This window comes from Emys orbicularis, chromosome 6 (assembly GCF_028017835.1).
Source record: "Emys orbicularis isolate rEmyOrb1 chromosome 6, rEmyOrb1.hap1, whole genome shotgun sequence".
Lineage (NCBI taxonomy): Eukaryota > Metazoa > Chordata > Testudines > Emydidae > Emys > Emys orbicularis.
Genome location: NC_088688.1, coordinates 27073996 through 27098562, shown reverse-complemented (window position 1 = coordinate 27098562; position 24567 = coordinate 27073996). Strand labels below are relative to the sequence as shown.

Below are 24567 nucleotides of genomic sequence, written 5' to 3'. Positions count from 1 at the left end.
TATCTAAAAATGTCCAGGATTTTGCCATTATTATTTTTCCCCAAAGAATAATTGATCATTCGAGAAAGAAAGTGAATGTTGATCACGTGAGACAGTGCCTGCTTTTTCCCCCTAGCTCCCAGCGCTTGCACTGCGAAACAGCTGTTTCGTGCAGCTGGGAGGGAGGGGGAAGGAGGGGGAACGCAACGCGTTCAGGGGAGGAGGCGGGGCCGGGGCGGGGATTTGGGGAAGGTGTCCAATGGGGCAGGGAGGGGAAGGAATTGGGGCGGGGACTTTGGGAAAGGGGTTGGAATGGGGGCGGGGAAGGGGTGGAGTTGGGGCGGGGCTGAGGGCGGGGAGGTGCGAGCACCCACCGGCGCCGGGGAAAGTTGGCGCCTAGCCCTATGGTGCCAGACGGTATGATCATTTTTCCATATTGGCGATAGTGCAACAGCAACAATTTCAGTGTCTTTTCTGAGTTCATACCGTGCATGGTAGTGTTTCCTCAAGAGCTCTTTATTTGATATTTTATTTTACTACCCCCAAACTCAATGCCAAAATGAAAGTGTAAATTCACTGCAGAACTAAAGACAAAATTCCCGTGTTTTCGAAGTGGTAGAGAAGAATGGGAAGCTGAATGTTTGGTATGTAGACTTGGTACTTACGTCTCTGTGAAAAATAAAGGCGCTAATGATTTACAAACGCATGTGGACTCAGACAAGCACAAAAAAGCAGTTCGAGGAAAGAGCTCATCAACAAAATTGACAGATTATTTTGTAAAACCAGGCAGCGATTCAGAGGATGATGTTACTGCAGCAGAGGGTGCTTTTGCATTTCACAACGTTAAGCATCACAATAGCTTTAAGTCAATGGATTGCACATCTGTCTTGTTGAAGAAGACGTTCCCAGATTCTGAAGTAGCATGGAAATTTTCAAGTGCTAGAACCAAGACAGAAGCAATTGTTATCTCTGTGCTTGCACCGCATTCTGTTGATGTTGTTCTGAAAACGTTTGAAGAAAATGACATAGCTTACTGTGGCATTGCTACAGATGGAAGCAGTCATGGTTCGGTGAAAATATTTCCAGTAATTATTCAGTATTTCGACTGGAAGAATGCCAGTTTGCAGTCAAAATTGATTGAGGTCCAGAACACACCTAATGGGACTGCCGACACGATTACTCATTACGTAAAAGAAACGCTTGGAAAAAAATGGTTTGTTCAAGAAACAACTGGTGACAACTGCAATACAATGTTTGGAGGACTCCGGCATGATAAAGATGGAAAGAATGTGTTTGCAAACTTAAAGAAGTTGTTGCAGAAGAGAACATTAATTGGTGTGGGTTGCCCAGCACACATTTTGAACAACTGTGTTCACCATGCAGCAGAAAGAATGAACGTTGACATTGAGAACATTATTTTTAAAATTTACCAGTACTTTCATATCTACACTGTCCGAACTGAGTGGCTGAAGGAGTACTGTGAGTTTGTTGATGTTGACTACAGAAAGTTGCTTTCTCATAGCAAGACACGATGGCTGTCATTATTTCCAGGCATTACAAGGCTAATACAGATGTTTCCGGCCTTGAAGTCATTCTTTCTGTCACAGGACAAACCACCCACAGTGCTTAAGACATTTTTTGAGTATGAATTAAGTGAGATTTACCTCTGGCACATGCATTCACTCATGAGTGTATTTCAAACTTGCTTTCCTTTTCGATGTCTTGGATGTAATTCTGTTGTGGAAGTGCTGAAAAGTTTGAACTCAGTTCACACTATCCTTCTTGAACGCAAGACTCACAATTTTATGTCCCTAAAAGTTAAGGGACTACTGGCACAAAAGCACATGGAAGGAATTGATGAAGAGTGTGACAAATTCTGTGCTGAAGTAGATAATATGTACAGCAGATGCTTAGAATATTTGGAGAAGTGGCTTAGACCCCTGGAGACACCGAATTGGAGTGATGTGGAAACTTGTATCAAGTACCTGATTGATAAAGGGGTGCAAATTGATGACATAAAGTGTTTTGATCAGGTCAGCAACCTGAAGAAGTTTACGGAAAGTTGCAACAGTGATGAGGAGTTCAGTAATTATTTGCTAGCACACCAGAAGTCGACCAAATATTTTGAGAAATCCAAAAACATTGAGTGTCATTCAGAACTGTTCAAGATTGCACAGTTCTTCTTTGCTATTCCTTCTCACAATGCAAATGTAGAGCGAATTTTTTCACTGATGCAAAGCCAGTGGACAAAGGAAAGGAGCAACTTGAATGTTGAGTCGCTGAAAGGAATTCTACTTGTACAGTACATCTTCAGATAAACTTCTTGTAAAGACTTTCATGCCTTCTTAAAAAGCAATCAACCACTGCTGAGAAAAATGTGATCTACAGAGAAGTATGTGTGGGCACATGAGGAGAAAGAAAACTGAAGAACTGGTGAAAGGAAAGGACTCACTACATATAAAGAAGTACAGTAAACTTTAAATAATTAAACTTCACTTTTGAGGCCATATCACTTTTTCTTATATATACTCAATATAGACAACATGTAGTGCACAGCATATATAACAGTATAATAACACATTAATACAACGCGAGTTGGTAGATACTGGTGCAAATACACCCCCCTCGCAGAGTGTCCTCTTTTTGAATGTTCAAGTATGGTAACCCTATATATACAGTGCTGGAGACTTGCACCCTAAGGGAAAAAGTGATGCAGTCTGTTTTCTGTAACTGATATAGCTAGCAGAGGTGCCCCACAGCTGGGCCCTGTTATACGTAGACAGCATGTCTGGCCTGATGTAGTTTGTTTACCAAATGTAAATTGTTACAAACACAGAGTGGTTTTTAATTCAAAAACAATCACTCATGGCAAGTTTATTAAATAGAAGCAACGTTGTCCCAACAGCTGCTTGCCATAAAGTGCCCTGCCTGCCTGTTGCTTTTTGAATCCATGTTAATTTTTGTGTGCCAGCGCCATGCACTAAAGATGACATTATTTCCCTCTTGGGCATAGGGCATGATGACTAAGGCGCACTCACGATATGTGTTTCGGTTCCCCCTGTCTGTGTTTTGTTTTCTTCTGCCTGTTTTTGTCTCTCCTGACGTTCTTCTGTGTTGCTTAGTGCGTGAGCTGCTCTGTGAGTGTCAGGCCTGAACCACTATGAACTCAGCTAATTCCCAAATAGATGTCTCCTAGAAACTGGGTTGGTGCTAGGTGCCCATGAGGGTCTGCTAAGAAGGGAAATGATTTTTGCCTTTTGGGAGGGCAGGTGAGTAGCAAATCTATGGAGGAACAAGACCATGCCTTTGCCTGTGTTTCTGATGTCACCAGTCTACTTTATGTTTAGCTCTTGGCTACTCGTGCATGTCAAGGACTATTGTGTACTTAGGGCCAGGGCGGAGAAGAACTGGTGTGAAACGTCCACTAAGGTGAGACAGGGTCAGTGCCACAAAGCTGCAGGAGGCTAGTCTGCTGGTTGCAGTGGGGTATTCAAGAGACGTGGAACATTAGAACGATGAGAGGAGTGAGGTTTGGGCCAAGCTCCTCGGGCACCTAATGCCTAGAGTGCTGCGGCTTAGGCATCTGGAAATAGGTGCCGCCCTCTACTTGGAAATCTCAGCCATGCCCCCTTCCCCCCCCCCCCCCCCCCCCCCCGGGATTTAGGCGTCTAAGTCAGGTCAACCCTATCTGGAGAGGGGATGTGGGGGGGACGACTGGAAAGTGCCTTCGCCCCAGCCCCATTGTAGCCAAGAGCCCACTGGTTAGGGCATTCACCTGGGATGTGGGAGAGCTGTTTTCAAATCTGTGCTCTGCCCGATTTGGAAGAGGGCCTTGAAACCACATCCTATGTTGAGTGCCCTGACCACCAGGTTCTTTCTGGGGGTGGGGCTCTCTGTCGGAGATATTCCACTTGGTTTAAATAAAGATTTATTGGAGAAGAGACTTAAGCCTGACTCTCCCACAGGGCTATTGGATAGGTAAATAAACTAGATAAATTCAAGGAGGATGGGTCCGTCAATGGCTATTAGTCAGGATGGGCAGGAACGGTGTCCCTAGCCTCTGTTTGCCAGAAGCTGGGAATGAGCGATAGGGGATGAATCACTTGATGATTATCTGTTCTGTTCATTCCCTCTGGGGCACCTGGCATTGGCCACTGTCGGACGATAGGATACTGTGCTAGATGGACCCTTGTTCTGACTTAGTAGGGCCATTCTTATGTTCTTAAACACACCTGCCACACAAACATTTTCACCCCATCTGTCTTTTAAGTGTGCTCTAGAATCTCCTACAGGATTGGGCCCTGCTGGCGAGACGGGCAGGCGAACGCCTATGTTGAGAATCTTGCCATGGCTTAGGTGTCAGCAAGGGCTCCAAGTGGCTCCTTAACTGCGGGGCAGTGGCAGGATTTTCGGGGGCATTGAGCGTGCCCACTGGTGGAAATTTAAGCACCTGTGAGGTTAGGTAGCAGCAGAGTGGTAATTCTAAGAACCACCGTGACTCCTAAACATTGGCCTTAGGCATGTAAGTCTTTTTGTGAATCTAGGCCCAAGGGACATGCTCTGCATTTGTCAAGCTATAGGCCCCAATTCTGGACTGTGTTCTGACGCCTTTACACCACTGGCATAGCATATAGGGGCCGGAAAGTAGACAGATCCCCCTACCTGGAGATGCTTGAAGTATTATGCCTATGTTAAAGCTCAAGAAGACACACTTCACTGGCCCCAAAGATATGAAGTGTAGCATTTAATTTATGATTATGTATTAATATTACATGATATTCTGCAATGATTCTGTGTACAGGCAGTCCTCCACTTTACAACATTCGAGTTACACCAAATGGGACTTACGACGTTTATAAATTGTCATCATGTTTTGACTTTACGATGTCAGTTTCGACTTTATGATGCTCGAGCCAACATTGTTCCTATGGGAAATTCGAGTTACGCCCTTTTCAACTTAAGAAGTGATTTTCAGGAATCAATTGTGTTGTAAGTCCGAGGTCTGCCCATATTTCAGATTCAAGTGAAATCTGTTACTATGACCCAAAGGGCGGTTGAAAGCAGTCATGAAAAAGCTGTTAATCTTTCCCTGCTGTACTGATTATACCAGGCTATTTATGGAGCAAGCTGATTGCATTGTCAAGTCCTAATACTTGAAGAAAGAAAAAGTATTTGAGCTGCCAGTGTGCCCAGAATTTTTGTGGAGGAAAACCCTGCAGCAGTCGCAGTTTCTTGTTAACTGGGAGTGCGCTAGTCACAGCTTGCCCTCACCACACAAAGCTACCATGTTTTGTAACCTGTGCTGGATAGTTTTTGGTTTGTTTTTTAAACTAACTCAACCACGAGTAATGAGCACAGCTGTGTCAATGCAACAAGTTGACAGAGCATGTGTCAGGTTTTCCTGTGGAGAATGACTGCTTTGTAAGGTATCATTTCTTCTTTCCCAGCCTGTGATGTGAAAGTTAGAGCCCAAATAATCCTCCCTTTTTATTCCACTCTCAAAGTCAGTTTGTTCCTCTCACTTTACTTCCAGCCAAGGAGGCCATCACTTCCTCTCAGACTGTCAGTGTCACTCCTTAAGCAAGCATAGGGGGCAGTGTTGAGCACTACGCAGTCACCATGGGGCTGAACATGTCACTGCTACCCCACTGCAGCTGGAATTCCAACAAGAATGTGAGACAAGTCGAAAAGCTGGAAGCTTTAGTGGTGGTAAGTAGCTCTCACTGCAGTGAAGGGGCCTTTGGTTTCTCAGCTCCGTTCTTCAAGGGGTGAGAGAGGCTGTCTTTAAAATTAAAGCTGCCCAAAAGAAATCCGCTTTAAAGGAGCCAAGTATTACAGTACGCACAGCATCTGCCAGTGCAGCAGTGTTACTTATTATGCTTCATTTGCTCAGCTGGATGGGTGAGGCTGGCAACTCAGAGTTCTCACATGGCGAGTGAAGCAATCTGAGTTATGAGTGTTTGTCAGTTTGTGGCATATATCTATTGGCCTCCCAAACTAACAAACATGGAGTTTCTTAAAAACCAACCAAGCACTTTTCAAAGACCAGCTCCTGTTCCCCCAACAGATTTTGTGACAGAGTTGAAAGGGATGAAAAAAAGTAAAAGTAAATATGATAAAAACATAATGTAGCCCTTACCAAACAGCTGTGCCTCACAGAGACTACACATAGTGCAACAGAGTCACTCTTAATAAATGGTCCCATATATTTAAGGTATAGGAATAGGAGGCTCCGAGTCAATTGCCATCTCCGTGTTCACAATAAAATGCAGCAGAAACCTGCTTAAATGCCTGTTTCTACATCACCTTCTAAACAAGTACTACTTGAAGGGGATATTGTCTTACAAAATGTCTTCATTTAACTAATCTAGTATTTTAGCAGAACAATTTTCTATTTTATCTTATCTCCTCTGGTTCACTAGGTCTTTGAATGGCCCCAGCCATATATTAAAAGTTCAGATACCCAGGCCAGAAATCTACCTGAGTCAGTGTGCCATACCATGTACTGTCTTCTGGAAATATCCACCTTCCTCTCCGGTCCAATAGATCCAGCACCATTTCCTTGGCAGAACTCCAGTAGCTGACTAGTATTCTATAACTGCGACTGCAGTACTGACTGATTCTGGCAGCAGCATTGGGGTTCTTGACTTACCACGATATGGTGGCTTTTAAGGGACACACCATTACATGTGTTGCTTTATATTTTTGTTGGTTTGTTCACTGCTCACTATTCTACTTTTTATGAACACAGTAAAATGAAAATGACAAATCTCCGAACTCTGAAATTCCCTCTCCCTGCAGCGTTTTCTGTCTGTTCTGCTGATCCTATAAACATCAGTTTGACAAATACTGTTGAATAGGTTTTGATTTGATGCAAGGAAAATGAACTATTTAAGTTGGCTGCACTCTGCTAGGTCCTCTTGCTTACACAGTCTGATCTTTGTGTGAGATGAGATATATAAATACTGATGGTGAAATATCACAGTAGCAAGAGATTTTTATACCTTTTTAATCTGTTTAAGCCATGAAAGCTTCATGAATGTACAATTTTAACTGTCAAAATTTACAAAAAAGAAGTCAGATTTAAAACTGGTTATAATTCACAAATATCTTCACTGACACTGTATAATACAGACATTAAACTTCCTTATATAACAAATTAAAAACACAGTTTGTTTTGTTATTTTTAGGAAAATGTGCAAAGAGCTAAGTGTATTACACCTAAATTTTAAAAGTTATACTAATTGATCAGTTCTTTTGCTGCAGCTATAAAAATATACAAGTACAAAATTACTTCTACAAAATTGGATTGTTGATTTTGCTGCTGGCAATAAAAAAGTAGACTTTAATATTAAGAATTTATCCTCTTCAGCAAACAACATTGTTTTGAAACCAGATGTAGGTTTTTGTTATTTACATAGGATGGAACATAACCTTGAACACTGCAGTGAATGGTAAGAAGATCTGCTTATTCTGGGATAGAAATTTGAATGCATAGATACAGAGCCTGGAAAGATGTTAGTTGGATGATAGTCATTGTGCCATTGTAAACTGGAAAGAATATGTTTCAATACTGTTCTGTTGGATATGTAAAAAAATCTCTATGGAATCACAACACTCATTACGTCACACCATTCTTGGTAATTTGCATTGATGTATGATCTTCAGTGTTCACTAAACATTTAATGGTTAAATGTGACCTTTCCTACACAAAATACACAGTTTGGTTTAGTCACAGAGCATCAAAAGGAGGAGAGTGGGAAATGGTCTCCCTTTGTATGATTTCCCTTCAATTTGGTTCTTTCCTCCATGAACAACTCAAAGCATTGGCCTTAGAGTGCAGTACCGGTAATATTGATCTCAGCCACATACACATCCGCACAATGGTCCTTCCATGTGGAGAGTCTTCTCTTGTCACTTTGTCCCACAGGTGTTAATATTCTTCCCATCTGTGGCATCTTCAACCAGTGAAATGTGGTAATCTGTTGACAGGGTGAAGTGCGAGATACACCCCACCAGACCCCTCATGTACTGTCGGTTTGTGTGCAGTGCTATTTCCTTCATGCCACCTAGGAGAGACAGAGTGTGAGCAAGTGAATGAGAAACTTGTAGAAGAATATGTGCTTCCTTATTTCCACTTTAAAAAATGTAAACCATGCTACAGTACTAGATTCCTATTCTAACATAAAAGGAAGCATCAGCTCTGACACAGCAGCTGGTTTTCAATGAGGTTCTTCCTTCTTTTTAAATATAATTTCTTAGGAACTCAAAAATACAATTGTGATGAGCCTGATAGAGTAAATTGGGAAGCTAATCCCTTCCACCACAGCTCATAGTGAGTCAACTGTTAAAAGGAAATTAGAGCTCAGCATCTAGTTACTTTAACCACTAGTATGCAGGGTTCTCTGAGGGCCAGTATAGTCTACAATGGTGGTCACTTACCTACATATAGATCTCCATTGATGTTTAATTGTCTCATCATGCCAGGTGATTTACCAGTTCTAGCACCGTAATCATCCACAGTTACCTTTCCAGACTGCCCATCCCTGAAATGAAATCCAGAATTTGGGTTTACTCTAGCAACTGATTCCTCCATTGCATACTGTAAACAATCAAGCAGCAGCAGCTCCTCCTCCACAAGCATGGACAGCTCAGACCCATCCTCACTGAGCACGGTGCTTTTATTGTGAAGGCCTGAACTTGATTTGGGGAAGGCTCCATGAGGTTCTATTCAATTGAAACACCACAGTGTCATTTGGGTGAGTAAAGTATTAAGAGGAGGCAGAAGAGAAGGAATGAGTTTCTATGGGTTGTTGGGGGGGGGGGGGGTGAAAGAAGAACATTGAAAACAAGTATGCGGAGGGTTACAAGGAATATGGGTGACATCACAGCAGAATTTTCGGAAGCCTTCTTGAGCCACTGCTAGCTTTGCACACTCAGCAGCTGAGCTCCCTGTGAGCTGCTGCACACACTCTACCCATCTCATTGCTGATCATCCTCTACTATGATCTCTTTCTCAAGGTTATTTCCAGCTCTAGCCTGATGTCACCAAAGGACATAAGTTTGCACTAATTGATTTTCAACAGCAGGGTCTGCTCCTTTCCAATAATATTGATAATATCAGCATTCGTCTTCTTTTCTGTCCAGCAGGTATGCAAGAAGCTCCACCATCTTTCAGAAGCTTTAATTTCTTCTTGTCAGCAGCATTAATTTCCCATGAGTTACATCTGTAAGTCACTATGAAAAAAATTACTTTTCATCCATCGAACCTTTGTACATTTTGAGATGCGAAGCTATGGCTGAGCGAGCCATTCCTAGGCTTCCAGTTACTTTGGAACAGTTGTTTTGGTTGCATATGTACAAGTCCAGATAATTGAATGTATCTACTCCCTCTACAGCTTGAGCCTGGTGAATCTGTTTGCATCCTGTTTTTGTTAATGGTGTCAATGTGCATGTATTGCATTTTCGCCCCATTCACAGATAGGACACATATCTCTGTTTCTGAGGGTTATGGTCTACATAACTGTAACCTCCTTTCAGCACCAGCTTAGTACCTATATGATGTGCACATAGGAGTGGGATACCTCACAGTCTTTGGATGGTGTCCAAGTTTCTGTCACCTGAGCTCATTTCAGTGCTGCTGGTAGGTGTTCCCCTCCAGCTCAATAAAGCTACTTGGTGGGGCTTCCAGTGAGACAAGGGGCTAACCACATTAAGGCAGTGGCTACCACACTTGAATTCACAAATAATTTAAACTCAAGCAAGCAAACAAATTGAAAACAGTAACTATAAATATTATGTAAGGATCTGATTACAGAGAAACATACAGTCAGTAAAAGCATTAAATGATTACACTGATTAGCGATATCTGTGATGTATAAACCAAGTGCCAGCTCTGGCCAAGGCCATAGGCATTAACGCAGAACTGACAAGCAGCTCATCTTTATGTTAGTTTTGTTCAAAACAGATATTTGTCTTATAATTCTCTTTGGGGAATTCTGCGCCATTTGCACAATGCAGAATGTGTGCAGAAATTAACATTATGTGCAGAATTTCCTGTTCCGCCCACAGAAATGGGTTGCCAAGCTGCCGGCCGTCATTACGGGGCACTGAACCTGGCAAATAGACAACACTGCTGGGCGGGGGGGTGGGAGGAGAGAGCTGGAGGGTTCCCAGCATGCCCTGAAGGAAGAAGGCTGTGTGCAGGAAACTCTGTACAAGCCCAGGACCCAGCATCAGCCTGTTTTCCCCCTCTGACTCGGGGCGGTGGGGGTGCATGGCGGGACTGGGGGAGCCCTGCAGCAGGGCTCTGCAGGCGGGGAGGGGGGGTGTAGAGGGTGTGGATTACTTGGCCGGGAGTGCCTTCAGCTGGCCTCTGGGAGGGTGTAGGGGCAGAGGGTGCAGGTGGGTGTCTGGGCTGGGAGAGTGTCCTCCAGCTGGAATCGGAGGGGGGTGGTAGCGTGTGTGTGTGTGTGTGTGTCATGGCAGTGTGTGTGTGGGGGGGTGCCACATGGCTGGGTGCTGCGGGAGGGGGGGGGGTTAGACGGTATGAGTGTCTGGCCCCCTGGCTGGGCTCTGGGGGGAGGGGGAGTGGGAGTATAAGGGGGAAGGGGAAAGGAACTGGGTTGTTGTAAAGGTTTCCTTAATTCTCTGCTCCTGGGGGAATTTTTTTGTAGCTCTATTGTTACAGACATAGTTGCTGATAAGTATTTTGAAATAAATTACCAAAATAATTAAAACTGGCCTGATTATATGGTGTTATTTTTACAAATAAAATATACAGAATTTTAAAATATTGTGTGCAGACTTTTTAATTATTTGACCCAGAATTCCCCCAGGAGTATTATAAAAATGTATTGTGTTTAGACCCTATGAAATGCTTGTAAATTGCTGCATGCATTAATCTCACTTATCTGTATTCCATGCTACAGGTAAAATATGTTTGTTTTATAATTGTAACAATGCCTGCGCTGAACTTTGTGAACTCAGATGGGAAGAGTGCCACCTCCCCCTCCCCGCCCCCATGCAGGAGGAGTATCAAAAATTAGTGGACCATCATGGGACAAAAGCTTTGTTAAGGCTGTCTCCATGCATGGCTGGGGCAGTTGTCCTATGGGTTTGAAGTGCTGAAAGAGGGAAATAAAAATAGTTGACACAAAGATTTGTCATCCCTTTTCTGTTTGGACTCTCACAAGGCCTGGAGTTAAGAAACAAAACAGCAGAGATCCCCAGAGTTGACCTGGGGTAAGCCCATTCAGTGCTGACAGATTGCTACAGCTCTAGCACCTTTTGAATCCCAGACTGAAATTCATCCATGTATATACACTTGCTTGCTTTAACCTGTAAATAACTCTTTTTCCTAGTTAATAAAGCTTTACTTAGTTTATTACAGGATTGACTACAGGCAGGACAGGATGACCGGCAGGCTTTGGTAGCCCCTGTCCGGCCTGCCCCCTGCCAGAGCCCAGAGCATCCTCTCCTTCCCCTCCCCTCAGCTCTGGAGCATCCGGGGGGGCGGGTAGGTAGCTGAGCACACCCCACCCCCACCCTGGAGAGCTGGGTGGGCGGGCAGCACAGCTCCTAGTCCTGGGTGGGCGGGCGGCACGAGCACCAGCTCTAGCCACCGGAATCCCTGCCTCAGTCCAGGGCAAGGGTGCCGGAGCCCTCCCAAAAGTGGGGGAGGCGGGGGCCCCCACCCGAGGTGGAAACAAAGCAGGGCCGGCTCCAGGCACCAGCTTGTCAAGCAGGTGCTTGGGGCGGCCACTCCAGAGAGGGGCGGCACGTCTAGGTATTCGGCGGCAATTCGGCGGACGGTCCCTCACTCCGCCTCGGAGCGAAGGACCTCCCGCCGAATTGCCGCCGCAGATCGCGATCGCGGCTTTTTTTTTTTTTTTTTTTCTGCTTGGGGCGGCCAAAACCCTGGAGCCGGCCCTGAAACAAAGGCAGCCCCCTGCCTGTGTCCCAGGTCCCCACACCCAGGACAGGTGGAGAGACCCAAACTCCCCTAGAGTTGCCAATTGTCTAATGGCCCAAACCCAAACACCCTTACCCTACTCCCAGGGCTGGCTCCAGGGTTTTGGCTGCCCCAAGCAGAACAAAAAAAAAAAAAAAAAAAAAAAAAAAACGCCGCGATCGTGATCTGCGGCGGCAATTCGGTGGGAGGTCCTTCGCTCCGAGCGGGAGTGAGGGACCGTCCGCTGAATTGCCGCCGAATAGCTGGACCTGCCGCCCCTCTCCAGAGTGGCCACCTTGCCAAGCTGGTGCCTGGAGCTGGCCCTGCCCACTCCTTGAGACCCCCGTCCCCTGCTCACTCCAGTCCTCCTGCCTCCCTCGCTCTCCCTCACCTTCACCGGGCTGGGGCAAGGGGGTGGGGTGCAAGAGGGGATTCTGGAGGTGGCGTGGGCTCTAGGAGGGAGTTTGGGTGCAGGAGGGGGATCTGGGCTAAGCCTGGGGCAGGGGGTTGGGGTGCAGGAGGGAGTGTGGGGTGTGGGCTCTGGGAGGGAGTTTGTGTGCGGGCTCTGGGCTGGAGGTTGGGGTGAGGGGGATGGCGCTTACCTAGGGCGGGTCCCGAAAGCGACTGGCACATCCCTCTGGCAGTGGCTCCTAGGCGGGGGGGGGTGGGGGCTAGGAAGCTCCGCGTGCTGCCCCTGCCTGCAGGCACTGCCTCCACAACTCCCATTGGCTGCAGTTCTCACCCAATGGGAGCTGAGGAGTCGCGCTCGGGGTGGGGGCAGCGTCTGAAGACCCCCGGCCTCCCCTTGGGGCCACAGGTACAGTGCTGGCCGCTTCTGGGAGCGGTGTGGAATGAGTGCAGGCGGGAAGCCTGCCTTAGCCCCACTGTGCTGCCACACTGTTAATGCCCAAAATCTCCTGGTTTGGCTGCAGTAGCCTCTGGGAGACAGGGCCTGATTCCAGGAGACTCCCGGCAAAACCGGGAAGGTTGGCAACCCTAGGCTCCCCACAGTTGCCTGTGCAGCTCTTCCCAACCCGGCTCTGGCTGGGGGAAGGAGGGCCTCAGAGCTGCAGCCCGGCCATGATAAGAGACAGGCAGGCAGCTGTGGGGAGCAATGGCAGACCCTCTACCTGGCCCGGTGCGGGGGCCCTGAGCAGCCCCTGGCCCCTGTCCCTGCCCCCCAGGCTCCCTCCCGGGTCAGGGAGAGCTGCGCAGGCAGCTGTGGGGAGCCAGCATGGAGTCACAGACACCCCCCCCCGTTCCACCTGTCCCCCATGACTCAGGTTCCCAGGTGGTGCACATGGACACACGCTGTAGGCTGGTAAGGAGGTGCTGGTAGAAACACACTTTATTATACTGGGAGTTGGCAATGCAGGGTCTTGATCCATGTAGCTGAAAGTCATTGTGCAGATGCAACATGTCTTAATGGGGAAAGACTGAACCCTAACTACGTATCTAACTATAATACAGGGCACTCATTCAGGCTCCTTTTCTGGCTGAGCAGTCAGGACCTGATGCAGGCTCCTCCCTGGGGATTGCTGGAGAGGGACTTACTGCCTATTCCCTTCTAGAATGGTGCTGACAGTTTTTAAAGGTTGGAACCCATGGGTTCAGATGTAAGCAGGTCCAGTCTCTGGATCTAAAATCTCAGATCTGGTGTGGGCTGGCTGCAGTGCAAATAGGCTGCAGGTGGTGGCAGGAGAGATGAGCTGTCGCCTCCTGTTGTTGACAGGCTGGGCGCAGGAGGGAGTGGATTGTCTTTCGCTGAGGCTTTTTTTGCAGGCTGGGGTTACAGACTGGGCATTTGCTGGGCCGGGCAATGCTGTGCTGGCAGGCTGCAGGGAGATCTTCTCTCCCCTCCGCTCCCCAGCAGCTGGTCTGTGGCACGTGGGAAAGCCAGGCTATTCATAGCCTCCATCCTGCTTTCCCAGGCATCTGGGGCTCTGCACTGGGTCAGAAACTGCTTGCAGTCTGTCTGGTTGTTTTCTGCCCTCTACTGGAGATTGCTGCTGTCTTTCTTCCTCCCATTGGTTGAGTGAGAAAGGTTGCCAGGGTGACTGGGGGGGTGGGGTGGGGGGCACGTTGTCTCCCTGTCCCCTTCCCTTCTGCTGCTGGGAAGTCAACAGTGCAGGACTCTGGCATGGACCCCAGAGGGGTCCACGCGGGGTGTCTCTTCTCTTAGGGTACAGCCCCCTTGCTGAGGGGGCTGGGGAGCTAACAAAACCTTATCACTTGACATTATACAATGACTAAAAGTAAGAGGGCAGAGGGTAACATTCTTCAGAAAATGGACAGGGGCAAAGTTTTAAGATGGGTTTTTAACCATTCCAATTGTTTAAAACCCAAAAGAAGGAAATTAGCAGAATTTTTGTTTTTAAAAGGGGGAGGGGGTGGGAGAAAATACATGAAAAAAATAGGCTAAAGTTAAAACATAAATACAGAAAAAGCACCTTTCCATCCTGATTGTAAGACCTTTAGAGACTGCCTAGTACTAGGGGTTTGTACAGCAGCGAACTTAAAGGAATCTTCTTCCTAGCTGGGCTGTTGGGCACTTCCGTAGTATAAATGTTTAATAATAATAATTATGTTGCTGTAAATGCCATTTCATGGGCTGCTGCTGCTGCTTAAGGATGCCAACTCTCTAATCGCACAAAATCGAACACCTTTGCCTCGCCCCCTGCCACGAGGCCCTGCTCCTGCCACGAGGCCCTGCTCCTGCCACGCCCCCGTTCACTCCATCCCCCTTCCCTCTGTCGCTCGTTCTCCCCCACCCTCACTCACTTTCAGCAGGTTGGGGCAGGGGGTTGGGGTGTGCGAGGGAGTGAGGGCTCCGGCTGGGGATGCGGGCTCTGGGGTGGGGCTGGGGATGAGGGGTTTGCGGTGCAGGAAGGGGCTGGGGGTTATGGGAGGGGGCATGGGGTTTGGGCTCCGGGAGAAGGCTCAGGGCTAGGACAGGGGATTGGGGTACGGGCTCCAGGAGGGAGTTTGGGTGTGGGAGGGGGCTCAGGGCTGGGTGAGGGGTATGGGCTCTGGGAGCGAGTTAGGGTGCGGGAAGGGGTTCCAACCTCGGGCAGGGGGTTGGGGTACAGGAGGGGGTTCGGGCTCTGGCCAGGCGGCGCTTACCTCAGGCGGCTCCTGGAAGGGGCCAGCATGCTCAGCTCCTAGGTGGATGTGCCGGGGGCTCTGCACACTGCCTGCGCTCACAGACGCTGCCCCTGCAGCTTCCTTTGGCCGCTGTTCCCGGCCAATGGGAGCTGCGGAGCCGGCTCTCAGGGCAGGGGCAGTGCGCTGAGCCTCTCTGGCCACCCCTGCACCTAGAGGCCACAGAGAGATGCCGGCTGCTTCCGGGAGCAGCGCGGAGCCAGGGCAGGCAGGGAGCCTACCTCAGCCCCGCTGTGCCGCTGAATGGACTTTAAGCAGCAGTGCTGACCGGAGCTTCCAGGGTCCGTTTTTGACCAGGTGTCCCGGACACCTGGCAACCCTACTCCTGCTTTCACTGAAATCAGTAGCATATTAAATGTGCTATTTTCAGCCTCTGGTTTCAAGATAGCTAACCAAGCTGCCAAAGAAAAGGGTTTGTTCTCTTGCTGATGGGGGCACTTAACTCCCATTAAGTGTACTTCCCAAAATGCCTAAGCCATACTGTTTCTGCTGCTCTAAATACTTTGGAAAAATAGTGATATGGATGAAATGCTACAACACAGGTTCTAACCCACAATTAGAATTTTATTTATCTGGAAAGTTCAAAATATCACGCTCAACTCAAACGGCAATCTGAGATAAGACACACATGGAATCAAATGAAACAGCTTTCGAGTGAGTGGTGTGGATTTAAGTACACGCCTCTATAACGAACCATGCACTACTATGGCAGACTGGTTTGAGCTATGCCTGACTTCGAGGCTGCTCTTTGCCTAGATCATCTCGAGTATGACAATGTTTGTTTGTAATTCTTCTGCCACATGAGTTCAAAGTTGCTAAGTGTTTAGGGCCAGAGCTCCGTGCCATAGAATTATAGAAATGTTGAACTGGAAGGGATCCAACGGATCATCTAGTCCAGTCGCCTGCACTGAGGCAAGACTAAATATTATCTAGACCAGGGGTAGGCAACCTTTCACAAGTGGTGTGCCGAGTCTTCATTTATTCACTTTAATTTAAGGTTTCGTGTGCCGGTAATACATGTTAACGTTTTTTAGAAGGTGTCTCTCTCTATGTCTATATTATATAACTAAACTATTGTTGTATGTAAAGTAAACAAGGTTTTCAAAATGTTTAAGAAGCTTCATTTACAATTAAATTAAAATGCTGATCTTACGCCGCCAGCCTGCTCAGCCCGCTTCCAGCCTGGGGTTCTGTTCACCTAGGCCTGCAGTGGGCTGAGCAGGGCCTGTGGCCGGGACGCCGGCTGGCAAGGGGCCGGCAGCCGGGACCCCAGACCTGGGGGGGCTGTTCAGGGGTCAGGGCAGAGGGTGCAGGGCAGAAGGCTGGGTGTGTATTTGGGGGGGGGGTTCAGAGGTCAGGGCAGAGGGCAGTGGGGATGTGGGGGGTTCAGGGCAGAAGGCTGGAGGTGTGGGGGGATTCAGGGATCAGGGCAGAGGGCTGGGGTGTGTGGAGGGGTGCAGGGCAGAAGGCTGGGTGTTGGGGGTGACTCGAGGTCAGGGCAGAGGGCTGGGGTGTGTGTGGAGGTGCAGGGCAGAAGGCTGGGTGTTGGGGGCGACTCGAGGTCAGGGCAGAGGGCTGGGGTGTGTGTGGGGGTGCAGGGCAGAAGGCTGGGTGTTGGGGGTGACTCGAGGTCAGGGCAGAGGGCTGGGGGTGTGTGGAGGTGCAGGGCAGAAGGCTGGGTGTTGGGGGCGACTCGAGGTCAGGGCAGAGGGCTAGGGAGTGGAGGGGGTTCAGGGCAGAGGGATGGGTATGTGTTGGGGTGGGGGGGTGCAGGGCAGAAGGCTGGGGTGCTCGGCTCGTGGGGGTGCTCCCAGCCCCCTGCCCTGAGCGGCTCAAGGCAGGGGGCTGGAAGGGATATGCCCTGTTCCACCCCCTTCTCCAAGGCCCGTCCCTACCTCTCTCTGCCTGTTCTATGGAGCAGGGAGCACGCTGCCGCTCGGCTCTGCTCCGCTCCCCCTCCCCCTCGCAAGGGCCATCGGCGGCAGGGGGGGGGGGGAGGAGGAGGGGCCGGAACGCATCAAGCTGTGGGAAGATACGGGGGAGGGGGGAAGCTTGGCTGCCGCAGGACCAAGCTTCTACCTCCTGCCCCCGCAGGGGAGAGCGGTGGGCGGGGGGGCTGAGTGGGGCTGGGGGCCGGGACCCCCCCCCCCCACTCTCCCCTGCGGAGGCAGGAGGCAGAAGCTTGGTCCTGCGGCAGCCAAGCTTCCCTCCTCCCCCGCTTCTTCCCCCAGCGTGGCGCTTTCCGGCCCCTCCGCCCTCCTCCTCCTCCTCCTCTCACCGGGCAGGCAGCGTGCCACTCAAAATCGGCTCGCGTGCCGTGTTTGGCACGCGTGCAGTAGGTTGCCGACCCCTGATCTAGACCATCCCTGACAGGTGTTTATGTAACCTGTTTGTTTTTAGGTTTTCCTAAACGCCTCAATGATGGCAATTCCACCATTTCCCTAGGTAATTTGTTCCATTGCTTAACTACGCTTACAGTTAGGAAGTTTTTACTAATGTCTAACCTAAATTGCCTTTGCTGCAATTTAAGCCCATTACTTCTTGTCCTGTCCTCAGTGGTTAAGAAGAACAATTTATCACCTTCTTCTTTATAATGACCTTTAAAGTACCTGCGGACTTATCATCTGCCCCCTCAGTCTTCTCTTCTCCAGACTAAACAAACCCATTTTTTTCCAATCTTTCCTCATAGGTCACCTTTTCTAGACCTTTAATAATTTTTGTTGCTCTCCTCTGGACTTGCTCCAATTTGTCCACATCTTTCCTGAAATGTGGCGCCCAGAACTGGACACAATACGCCAGTTGAGAACTTACCAATGCTGAATAGAGTGGAAGAGTTACTTCCCATGTCTTGTTTACAACACTCCTGCTAATACATCCCAGAATAATTTTCACTTTTATTTGCAACACAATTACATTGTCGACTTATATTTAGTTTGTGATCCACTATTACCCTCAAATCTTTTTCTCCAGTATTCCTTCCTCTGCAGTCATTTCCCATTTTGTACTTGTGTAATTGATTATTCCTTCCCAAGTGTAGTACTTTGCATGTGTCCTTACTGAATTTCATTTTATTGATTTCAGACCATTTCTCCAGCTTGTCATGATCATTTTGAATTCTAATCCTGTCCTCCAAAGAGCCAGCAACTTCCCCCAGCTTGGTACCATCCACAGACTTTATAAGTGTACTCTCTATGCCATTATCCAAACCATTTATACGCATATTGAACAGAACCAGACCCAGGACGGATCCTTGATCACTCAATATACGCTTTCAGCTTGATTGTGAACCACTGATAACTACTCTCTGGGAATGGTTTTCCAGCCAGTTGTGTGCACTCACCTTATAATAGGTTCATCTAAGCTACATTTCTCAAGTTTATTTATGAGCAGGTCATGTAACACAGTATCAAAAGCCTTACTAAAGTCAAGATATATCACATCTACTGCTTCCCCCTATCCACAAGGCTTGTTACACCATCAAAGAAGGTTATTAGGGTGATTTGACATGATTTGTTCTTGACAGATCCATATTGACAGTTGCTTATCACCTCATTTTCTTCTAGATGCTTATAAATTGCTTGATCATTTACTCCATTATCTTTCCAGGTACGGAAGTTAAGCAGACAGGCCTATTATTCCCTGGGTTGTCTGTTTTCCTTTTTTATAGACAGGCATTGTATTTATCCTTTTCCCATGGGTCGCAAGTGGAACCCCCCTTTGGGGAGGCTAGCGCCTGGCTCTGCCCCTTCCACCTGTGCCCCCCCCGCCGTAGCCCTGAGTCCCCCCCCACCCCCTTGCAGCCAGAGCCCCAAGACCCCCAGGCTGGCTGAAGCCCTGTCCCACCCCGCACCTGCCCGGAGGAGCCCCAAGCCCCCCATCTCTCTGGAGGAGCCCCAAGTCCATCCCCCCCCCACTTGCCTGGAGGAATCCTGGGCCAGCCGTAGCCACACCGCACCGCCCCTCCCTTCTCCGCCCCTTCCCAGACTGCCCAGGAAAAGCTGCAGCATGACAGTGTCTCTTCCTGAAGAAGAACCTGAGCTTTTGCAGCTGAGGAGGCAGCATCTGGAGTCCAAGGAAATTATTGATGAACCCGGGAAGCTGAATAGCACATACCGCCTCCTCAGCTGCCCCGGAACCTGCATGGGGCATAATAAAGCAGCAAGCACCAGGCGAGGCTCTGCTTCCCCAGGCCTATTATACCTGCCGCCCATGCCTTTTCCAGTCCTTTGGAATCTCTCCCATCCTCCATGAGTTCTTCAAGATAATTGCTAATGGCTCAGAGACCTCTTCAGCCAGTTCCTTAAGTACTCTAGCATATATTTCACCAGGCCTTCCGACTTGAAGACATCTACCTTGTCTAAGTGTCAATGGAGCTGCAAAGCTTTGCACCACCTCAGGATCTGGCCCTTACAGTTTTCTTCTGTTTTAAGTTTCTTATCAGGGCACTTCTCTGGTGCAATCTCCAAAATGGTTCCTAGATAAGTGAGACTTTGTTGATAACATGAAGCTGGACTTACCGAACTGCCTTTACTCTGTGCCACCTGCCATCATTGAAAGAGCCATTCACCATTATGGAAGCAATGCCACTGCCCAGATTGTAGCTAAAATGTTAAAAACAAATAGACGTTGTTTACCTCCCTTATGGGACCCTGAGTCCCTAACACACTGTCCAGGGAGCCTCATCCCTTGGCCCCAGCTTTGATTTGACCACCTAAGCTCCACCTTGCAGACAGCATCCTTGGGGAAGGGCTGGGACTCCCTTTGAAGGCTATCAGTGCTGCACCTTTATTGGATGGAAGGGGCTGCAGAGTGAAATATGACACTTCTTTACTCTCCAAAGGCCAGAGGGTGCTGTTTCCACAGCACTCCAAGGCCAGCAAGTGAGATCAGCAATAACATTGGGGGCTCCTGTATGGCAGTTTTTCATAGAAACAGAAGGCTAAAAAGATCAGTAACTTACAAATCTTTTGGCTTAATAGGGCCACGTTATAGGAGTGAATAAAACAAATTACCTGAAATTCACAAAGGGATCATTTGTATTAGGGGGAACATGAGCCGTATGATGTTAGCAAGGGGCATGGTCCAGTGATCTGAGCACAGGACCAAGAACCAGGAGCGCCTCCATTTCAGTGTCTCTGTCTACAGTATACAGGCTCTGCCAATACAGCTACAATGACAGAGCCCTGTAGGCGCAGCATATGCTGACAGGAGGAGTTTTTCTGCTGGTATTGTAATACCACATGACTGCCCTGGGCACGGACCCAGGTCTTCCACATCCCACGTGAGTGCGCTAGCCAGAAGGCTATTGGAGAGACAAGGTGTGTGAGGATTATTTTATTGGACCAACTTCTGTTGGTGAGAGAGACAAACTTTCTCACCAACAGAAGCTGGTCCAGTAAAAGATATTGCCTCACCCACCTTGTCTCTAATATCCTGGGACCAGCAGAGCATACAACAGACTACTGCACAGTCTGAGGTGGGTTGCTTTCATTAGCTCCTGTTGAAGCTGTTTTGCTCTGTATAAATAGTGAACTATTAATCAGGCCAAAGAAAGAGAAAGACTGATTCAGAGGTTAGGACACTCATTTGGGATGTGGGAGAGCTGGGTTCAGTCCTTGCTCCAAAGAACATGTAATTATTTGGAAGCACTGGCTGTCCTAATGAAACCCGTGAACCCTGTTTTGCATACACTGACACAGCTAAGATTTTTGCAAGGTTAACCACAGGAAACCACATGAAAATGCCTTTATAGCAATCATTACAAGATAAGCTTTGGAATGGGAAACTTAGTATTTGTATCTATGAGATTCAGCCAAAGCCAAAACGTTGATAATGTAGCTTGGCATTAGACTAGCATCAATTAATTTTTTTTAAAAGCTTTTCCATTTTGTGAACAGCATGTACAGCTATAATAATGCTTAAAGATGACCTGCTCTAGTTCATTGTTTGCTTTACTTAATCAGAAAATAAATTCTAACACAGAAAGACATGACTTCCACCAATCAATATCCCACCAGAGCACTCTGAGATAAGCCACACAAAAGCTATCTGAGCACTTAAAATTAAAAAAAAATTCCCGTGAGAGCACACAACGTTATGTGTGTTGTCTGATGCACCTGGGTTTTAGTTTTTGTATTTTGGCAGTAAGAATATTTGAATTTGAAAACAATCTGGTGTTTGACAAAAGGGGGAAAATGTAAACCCAACTAGCAGGGTGCATTTCAAACACCCAGGCACCTACCCAAGGGACCAAACAAACTTGGACTCTATCAGTGCACAAGTCCATGAAGTTATAATCTCAGGGGTCCTTGCTCCATGTTGAAGGGTAATAACATTACTGTATAGCAAGGTGATTTGTGCCCCCTGTGTAAATAATAGCGATTACCTGAATACTAACGCTCCTTCTTGGAGACCTAAAGAAATGAAATCACTATTAGGGCGCATGGGACTGTCTCCCCTCCACATCAGCAGACCATCCTTCAGGGTAGTCTTAAACCTCATGAACACGTTTGATCGTGATCCTGATACTCTGTTTGATTGGGAGAAAAAATAATCACACAGGAAAGTTATTAGATGGGTTTTTTTCCCTTTTGAACTTTACCAATGTACCCCCAACACAAGGCTGTTTAGGGACCTATAGGTTGGGTACTCTAACTCTCAGCAAGGTATAATTTGATACCATAATACATATTTTACTCTGATCATAGTTAAACTTCCCCTTCTCAGTGCATGCTGACCCCCCCCCCCCCCCCATGCATCAGGCTGCCATTGTCTGGAAGCGCTGATCCAGGTGAGCTGTGGGGTGGGGCATGGAAACCCCCCACGTAATCCCTGCCACGTGGCCCTTTCACTGCAGGTAGGGGCCATGAAGCGGTTGCTCTTTGGAGAGTATCTCCACCTGCCTGCCCCTTTGTGCCTGGGATGTCAGATGGGGTCAAGGGATCAGGCCCCGCCACAGCTCCAGGGATACGGGACTGGGGGTAGGGATTCACTGCAACACCGAACAGAGTGCTGTTGAGGGGATGGGGACCTGCTGGGTAGGTGTGTTGCCAGGTCACTTAAAGATGGGGTACTGATAGGTGATTGGAGGGGTGTGTATGTGGGGGGCATTGCCAGGTGATTGGGAGCATATGGAGGTGTGTGGGGGAGCTCAACTGAGTTGCATAGGAAATAATCACAACAAATGCTCCTGAAATAGACTGATCTTTACATTTTAACCTTCAAAAAAAATCAAGAGTTTCCAGGGGTCCAAATTCTCCTTGACCCCCTGAAATCACACCCCTGGCCAGAGCTCCAGGAGGAGATACCCCCGCTCCCCAATTCAGGCCATGCTGGTCGCTGACAGCTTCAACCCCATCTCCCAGGACTGGCCTAGGTGAGAGTGATTGAAGCTGTCAGTGACCACTATGGCCTGGAGCACAAGTGGATGCTCCTCCTGGATACCAGTACCACGTATTGACAGGTTCCGGCCCCATGTTCAGGAGTGACTTGATGAGGAATGATTACAAACACAGAGGCGGGGAGGGAGGGAAGGGTAACAGCAATAGATCATATGGTGACTTTCCTTGCTGATGGCATATCATAGAGATTCCAAATTTGTTTGGCCTATACAGGTCTGATCCGGTAGGCAAGCTCTGAGCACGCTTACCCAGACATACCCTGCAAGCGAGTTAGGCAGAGTATTAGCTATCTTCTCCCACTTAGTGTACTGCTCTGGGGCTTGGACACCTGGCATGGGGTGGCAGGGTGCATATTCAGAAGCAGAAATATAGGTACCTATGGAACTTTTACTGCAAAAACTTAAGACACTGAGCAAATTTAGGCACTACATGGTTCAGGGACAGCTTAGTGGGGATTTTGTGAATCCCAGTTGGACCTGATTCTGGGATTTAGGTGCCTAAAGGGGCAGTTAGGCACTTAAGTCCTTTTGTAAACCTAATGCTCTGTCTCTCAGGTCTTCATCTGTAAAACAGGGACAACAGCACTATGCTACCTCATGGAGGTGTTAAGAGAATAAACACATTAAAGACTGAGTGGTGCTCAGATGCTAGTGATGGGGGGATAGAAGTATGATAAAAAGTTTGTTTTTCTAAAATTAAGAAACATATTCCAAGTGGCAACCACAGCTTAGCAGGACTAAACTGATGGTACAATAGGACCTACTTACACAACCTCTTTTATAGTTTAATGGTAAAAGAAAAGCAGAATTATTTAGGGTCAGGGTTGGTGAATTACCTTTTGAGGATATCCGGGTTATCATATGTGAGGTAACTACGGCCAATGAACTGTGGGATTTCAATGGCTTCTGTAACGGCTGGAAAAATGAAGGAAAATCAAAGACTGTCAGCTAGTTGGCAGGAAAATACAGTGAACTGACTGCTTCACTTTCTTTACTCCATTTACAGCCACTACTCACTCACACTAAGCCAAACTGACAGCCCACATACATTGCTGAGCAAAATAGCAGAGGGTGTGGAAAGAGTCAAGACAAGCCTCTAAATCTTGTCCACGCCCTCATTCCTGCCACCCCTTTCATATTCAGTTTATTCTCGCACTGTGGAAAGTAGTTCCTAGCTGAAAAATGGAGACAGAAAGAAATAAAACTGTGCTAACATCTATTTTTGTTTCTTTTACCCAGTGTTAACAGACTCCTCCTCCTACCCCTCTCTGAGCCCAGATACCCACTCAGCAGAAATTTGTGGCTAAACCACCCCTCCCTTTCAACTCTTGCCTTTTATTGAAGAAACTAAATTGGGTTCCTGATTTAGTGTTCTCAACAGAGCGTGTGTTGTAAGTGGTCTCTGGCCCAACACTGTTCCTGAGCAGGCTCTAGTCTCCTGGGGGGGACAGCAGCAGGAGGGGTAGGTTTAGAGCTCCCACTTTTCCCCTTCCAACCTCTTCCACCTCTTCCTCTAGGGCCCTGTTTCTTCCTGTACTTCTGGCCACCCTCCAGTCTGACTTTGCCCATCTCGGGGCCATGGCAGTTGCTCCTGAGCAGTGTCCTTCCTTGCATAGGCCCAACTTCCTCAGTTCCCGCGGGGTGCTCGACTCTCTGCTCTGCCCCAGGCCCTGCCCCCCACTCCACCCCTTCCCCAAGTCGCTGAACAGCTGACCGCGATGGGTGGGAAGTGCTAGGAGGGTGGAGGAGGAACTGATTGGCAGGGCTGCCGGTGAGCAGGAGGCGCTGGGGGGTGAGAGGGAGTCGCTGATGCACAGGGCTGCCAGTGGGTGCTGAGCACCCACTATTTTTTTTCCGTGGGTGCTCCAGCCCTGGGTGCTCCAGCCAGAAACTCAGCTGGTGTAAATTAGCCTAGCCTCATTGAAGGCAACAGAGAAGCTGGCTAATGGTTCCAAGACTAGGGGTACGTCTTCACTACCCGCCATATTGGCGGGTAGCAATCGATTTATCCGGGTTCGATATATCGCGTCTCGTTAAGATGCGATATATCGATCCCCGAACGCACTCACCGTCG

At 48.1% G+C, this 24567-nt stretch overlaps 1 protein-coding gene across 1 annotated transcript in view; it reads right to left on the bottom strand.

Annotated features, from left to right (window-relative positions):
• Window positions 1-7893: 7893 nt before the first annotated feature.
• Window positions 7894-24567, bottom strand: part of EGFLAM (EGF like, fibronectin type III and laminin G domains) — a 129838-nt gene continuing 113164 nt past the window's right edge. Inside the window, exons 20-24 of the mRNA XM_065406645.1 lie at window positions 23330-23408; window positions 21480-21623; window positions 19612-19695; window positions 8422-8525; window positions 7894-8048 (exon numbers count right to left, since the gene is read on the bottom strand). Of these exons, the coding sequence (XP_065262717.1) occupies window positions 7894-8048; window positions 8422-8525; window positions 19612-19695; window positions 21480-21623; window positions 23330-23408 (566 nt within the window). The remainder of the gene's footprint in view (window positions 8049-8421; window positions 8526-19611; window positions 19696-21479; window positions 21624-23329; window positions 23409-24567) is intronic.